This window comes from Coregonus clupeaformis, chromosome 31 (genome assembly GCF_020615455.1).
Source record: "Coregonus clupeaformis isolate EN_2021a chromosome 31, ASM2061545v1, whole genome shotgun sequence".
Taxonomy (NCBI): domain Eukaryota; kingdom Metazoa; phylum Chordata; class Actinopteri; order Salmoniformes; family Salmonidae; genus Coregonus; species Coregonus clupeaformis.
Window position 1 is genome coordinate 43197055 of NC_059222.1, and position 6000 is coordinate 43203054.

Sequence of the window (6000 nt, forward strand, 5' to 3'; positions counted from 1 at the left end):
GAGGTGTCCACATACTTCTGGTAATGTAGTGTATCTTCTGTTTGGCGTTTTTTAAGCTTAACTAAAACATCCTATAACATAGATAGACTACCCACAGGGCACAGACCTCATTTCAACAAAATCTAGTTTTGATTTACATTTGGTTGAGATGTCCACTAAAATGAATTCAACATGAAATCCAAAAAACATGTCACAATGTCATTGGATTTACTGTAGGTTAAAAGTTTGGTGAAAAAAAAAAGACGAAAATCCCTGACTTTTTGCAAATCCAATCAGTTTTCCACATTGCTTCAACGTCATCAGACTGAATTGTTTTATTCATATTACATGTATTCTACATGCGTAACATGTTCACAACAACAACACTTCCCATAAAACGAATAGACTATTTATGTCAATGGACATGGTTTAAGTAATTCCCAGGATATCCCCCGGATAAATAATACGCCCGTTTGAGGAGGCGACGTCACATTCCCTTGACTCTCCAATCACCTCGGGGGCTCATTTGATTGGAAGGCGGCAAAGGCTTTAATCTCGAGACTAATTCAGACGCTGCTGAAGGGAGAAGAGCTTTTCTTCTACATCCGACGTAGAGAGCAAGCGCACAGACGTGCTGCTGCCGCTGACACGCTCACACACAGCGACACTGAGGAAGGATACAGCCGCACACTCCTGCTGCGAAATTAACGGGATATGTTCTGATCTTCTCCTCCTCTAATAAGGATTATACGAAGTTTATCTATTTACTGGTTTTATTTCGAACTGCGGTGCTATAGAACAACATGTTACTTTGATGCGTTTTCTTTTTCTTCGTGAACATCAAATGTATTTTTCTCTCATTTCAATGACAATTGGGTCATGATCACATCGCCTGCATTCTCTGTTCTGAGAAATAGTATCGCGAATCCGGTGTGGGAGAGCAGTTCTTCAGGGGAGAAGGGCGCAGCGAGAATCAACAAGCCATTTCTTCACCTCGTTTCTCCCTCAGACCCTTTACGGCAGGCTAATCGTATACCCATAAAGATTTTGAAAATGCTTACCGCACGGGGAGGTCATATTTTGCACCCGGAGTACCTTCAACCTTTGCCATCAACCCCTATCAGTCCCATCGAGGTAAGCACCACATATACTACGGGATATAATAGGGATAGATAAAGTGTGATTTTGGGCAGTTACAAACGAATCTTCATATTTTTTCATATTGGTACTATTAGGCAATTTTTCTTGTAACTATATCAGTTAATTATCATATTGTTATTGTAAAATGAACTGGAGATAAATGTAGTCCTATGCGCAGTGCGTTAAACTTGTGCGTAATTTTGTGGTGTTCTCCAAGGGCGCATAAAATACTGCATATATAACAGGAACATATTGGTTCTTTTTTAAACACCCCATAAAAAAAAAAACATTACAGTGAAAACGTGAATAATAAGTATTATTTCATCTTATTTCGCAGCTGGATGCCAAGAAAAGTCCGTTGGCTCTCTTAGCACAGACCTGCTCTCAAATCGGCAAACCAGACCCTCCGTCCTCTTCCAAACTCTCATCCGTAACCTCAAATGGATCTAGTGACAAAGAGACCAAATCTGCACCATTAAAAATGAGTGACATTGGAAATGAAGACAAATCTAGCTTCAAACCCTACTCCAAATCATCGGAGAAGAACAAGGACTCCTCGTTCAGCAGTGGCAGTCTGGGTGGAGATAAAGTTAGTTTCCGAGTGCCTAGCGCCACCTGTCAGCCGTTCACCCCCAGGACAGGCAGCCCCAGCTCCTGCCACTCTGTGTCTCCGCTGCCGTCAGATGGTAAGCAGGGAGACACGGAGGAAAATAAGAAGGAATTTGATAGCAATAAAAACGGTACAACGGAGGGCAGCGGCAGTCACAGACGGATATGTGGGATTAATGGTGAGGTTAACCAACGCCAGGAGAACACCTCTGGATCAAAGGCTATCACATCAGACTCACTCACATCTGTCTCCTCGTCATCATCTGTTCTGGGTTCAGGAGGACTCGTAGCGCCCGTCTCCCCCTACAAACCTGGTCACAGTGTTTTTCCCCTACCGCATTCCGGCATGTCCTACCCTGGAAGTTTAGCAGGTGCGTATGCAGGCTATCCCCAACACTTTCTCCCTCATGGAATGACTTTAGATCCGACGAAATCTAGCAGTCAACTACTCAGTGCTCAGTTTGCCGCTGCCAGCCAACTTCAGTGCAGTAAGGCTGGGAGCCCCTTATCCAGGGCTTCTCCTCCGTCTCTAATGTCTGCTAGCCTGTGCAGAGACCCGTACTGCCTGAGTTACCACTGCCCGAGCCACTTATCCGGTGCTTCCGGTGCCTCTCAGTGCCATGAATCCTCGGCTTTGAAGTCAGGATACCCTCTCATGTACCCAACTCACCCTTTGCACAGCGTGCATTCCTCGCCGCCATCTTTTGCTGGACACCCGTTATATCCCTATGGCTTTATGCTCCCAAATGACCCTCTGCCACACGTCTGTAATTGGGTGTCGGCTAACGGACCTTGTGACAAGCGTTTTTCTTCCTCAGAAGAGCTTCTAAATCACCTAAGGACTCACACTGCTTTTGCGGGGACGGAGAAGTTGATATCAGGGTACCCGGGTTCATCTTCGTTAGCCAACGCTGCCGCGGCCGCCATGGCTTGCCATATGCACATGCCCCCGAACGGCACCCCGGGCAGCCCTGGAACGCTCACACTCAGGAGCCCGCATCATCCTCTGGGACTGAGCACGCGCTATCACCCCTATTCAAAGAGCCCCCTGCCCCCCGGCGCGTCGGTTCAGATGCCCGCTGCCACAGGTTCATATTACTCTCCCTATGCCTTGTATGGACAGAGACTCACCACGGCATCCGCACTAGGATACCATTAGGATACCAGTAGAAGATGCAGGCAGGCAGACAGACGGACAATAACTATACATTTATAAAGCAGATTTTAGGCCTACATTACTTTATATTGGTTGTATTTCATGCAGGACGGGATCCGTGGGCTCAATGTATTTATTTGCGATAGCTCCAAGCGTGACAAAAATAAAGTCATTATAATATAATTGGTAAGAAGCTCAAGGTGCATTATTTTTCTTACAATTAAGATGTAGGATATATTGGATGACGCCATCTTGACGTTACATTGACATTACAAGGCAGTGAGTATGTTGTTTTTGAAATGCTTATTTTGAGGAGTTGTATGTTTCCTACATACAAAAGTCTGCAGGCCTATTCCTTATTTTCTTATTGTGTTTTTCATCGGAAAGTGGTAGCCTATTTTGATGTCTGGTGGGTCACATCGCAAATAACCTTTCCACATTAAACTATACCTTAGAATGACATGTTTAGATAATTTTCTGGTAAATTGGGCTATCTCATATTTCTTCATAAATTACATTATTAATTCCACAAGCTAAATCAGGTTTATGAACCTGGTAGGTTGTTTATGGAATAAATAATTCGACCTAAAAATGGCTTGATTACTTCATGATTAACACTTGAGTATGTGAGACATGAGCATCATTGGTCTGTTAAAAATCGACGCAATTTAATTGATTTTAAGACGTGTGTAGGGCCTATTTCGGTTTTAAATCTGTGCCATATAAACTACATTTTAGTAACATTTTATTCGAATCACATTTTATTCACATTTCGATACCTTTAAGACTGCAAAATATATTTTTAAATAAGTAAGCCAAATTGCAGGCTAGGCTACAGTGATCTGACACAAATGTATTTCGCCACTCGATGTGCAATAGAGTCATTTATTGTTAGATTAATTTAGGCGGTAGCTTAATAATCTATCTGATATTAATTTCAACATGCCATTAGAAAATGGAGTATTGTTTTTTTAATTTTTTTAAAATTATATTTAGCCTACACCTTCGAACAAATGACGGTCTCAGTCAGATTAAATCAGAATAAGGAGGTTATCCGCGTATGCAGTTATATGTAAAACATGCAATTTCAGCAGCACGTTGTGACAGAACAATCGATCGTAAAAAGTAACACCCCATAGAACACGAATGATTGTTTTGCGTCTACTTTTCATCTCGCAGGATTCCCTATGGACATTGGCTTATATTTTTCTGGGCATAGAGAGTTTATCATAACAGAGAAGTGAGATTAGATACATTTATAAATTTGCTATAAAAACAATTAGGCCTATTCTTTTTGTTAGGGTAAATATTTCTGTTTAGGCTACTGTGTATAGGGCGCAATATTGGCTATATGATCTGACCACATCATCTAATTTATCCTAAAGTCAAAACTCTTTATTCTACAAAAATGCTGTTATGTTTTAAGTTATGGCGTTATGTTTTAGATTGTGGCGGTTGTAGTCCGTTGCGTTTAAATATTTTTCTTCATCAACTTGTTTTAAAGAAAAACGACGCGTTCTGGAAGATTTTTTTGCTGGCTGCATTGCTCCATAGCCTACCATATGGGACAAGCCAACACACGTTTATATTTTCAAACTAGGGTTATTGAATGTCAAGCAAATTATGGAGAACACAATAGGTTAAATCAGATAGACCACTCCATAAGTACGCATGTATTTTCGATACAATCCTTGCACAGATCAATATCCGAGGCACTCAACTAAGAAACCAACATGCGGGTGAAATAGTCTATAGCTGCCCGATAATACTTATAGGCTACTACCATCAAGAAGGCACATCAAGTGTAGGCCTATACTGTTTTGAGAGGATTGTAATGCTATTACATAATACACTATGGAAGGGGTTCCACTTGTTTTATGATTCTACAATCTGGAAAACTAAAACCTCTCAGTCCTGCTCCTGAAGAAAGGGACGGCGCCGCAGCTGATGCATCGTTACCCACAGTAGGCCTATATGCACGCAGACGTCAGGCAACTAGGCGTCAGGCTGCACACCTATTTCCACTCATACATTAGGCAACATTACGACTGTTATATATAATTACTGTGTGTGTGTGTGTGTGTCTGTGTGTGTCTGTGTGTGTGTGTGTGTGTCTGTGTGTGTCTGTGTGTGTGTCTGTGTGTGTCTGTGTCTGTGTGTGTTTTCCACATCAATATGATGTATGTCAATATAAACACATAAATTAAATGCATACAACACTGGATTAATTCATTTAAACATTGCCAAATGATTTATCAAAATAAGCATTTTAATCCTTCCAGTTAAATTATGAGATCACACCTTATTTTATGAACAATGAAATAATTGGCAAAATGAAATAAATGGCAGCTGTGCTAAACAATGATTTATAATGACACCCAATGTGAGATATTTAAGCAGCTTTTGTGATTGCAGTATTGAAGCACTATGAAGCAAATAGCATGGAATCAAGCAAGGCCTAACACATTAAATTATCTCCTTAACCACATCTGCTGAATCAAGCAAACAATGTCATAACCCATCCCAGAGTAAATCACAGCTATTCCCAAGAGATAAAATCAACATCATTACACAGCTATTCCCAAGAGATAAAATCAACATAATTAATGGTCACAAGTCATATTCATCAAATCGACCAACCCTTTTCAACAGATTAATTCTTTACCAGCCCGCTATCATGATGCATGATGCTAGCCCACAACTCACCACCCCAACCAGCCCGCTCTCATGAGAATGTGGGGCCTGTTTGTAATTTACAAACGGCACATCAACGTGATTTGGAGAATATGTGAGAATATAGATGATGTCAATTGTGTGGCTCATCTATCTTTTCACGTTTTGGGGACTTCCTTGTTTAGGGGACGTCCTAGTTTTGGGTTTGAACTGTAGCAACTCAATATTAGAAGGTGTTCCTAATGTTTGTACATTCAGTGTATAGTGTACATGTTTACATATACATTTATGGACTGTACATAAACGTCCTCTCCTCTCCTCTCCTCTCCTCTCCTCTCCTCTCCTCTCCTCTCCTCTCCTCTCCTCTCCTCTCCTCTCCTCTCCTCTCCTCTCCCCTTCTCTCCTTTCCTCTACCACCTCCCATCCTACCTACCATTATTATA

At 41.5% G+C, this 6000-nt stretch overlaps 1 protein-coding gene across 1 annotated transcript; it reads left to right on the forward strand.

Annotated features, from left to right (window-relative positions):
* The first annotated feature begins 496 nt into the window (after positions 1 to 496).
* Positions 497 to 3344, forward strand: LOC121547749 (zinc finger protein 503-like). The gene is made up of 2 exons (XM_041859164.2): positions 497 to 1113; positions 1457 to 3344. The coding sequence occupies exons 1-2, from the start codon at positions 859 to 861 to the stop codon at positions 2885 to 2887; spliced, it is 1686 nt and encodes a 561-aa protein (XP_041715098.1). The 5' UTR covers positions 497 to 858; the 3' UTR covers positions 2888 to 3344.
* The last annotated feature ends 2656 nt before the right edge of the window (positions 3345 to 6000 follow it).

Coding starts and splice junctions, on each gene's coding strand:
- LOC121547749 (XM_041859164.2), top strand. CDS start 859: ATGATCACATCGCCTGCATTCTCTGTTCTGAGAAATAGTATCGCGAAT. Junction 1,114..1,456: donor CCCCTATCAGTCCCATCGAG/GTAAGCACCACA, acceptor CTTATTTCGCAG/CTGGATGCCAAGAAAAGTCC.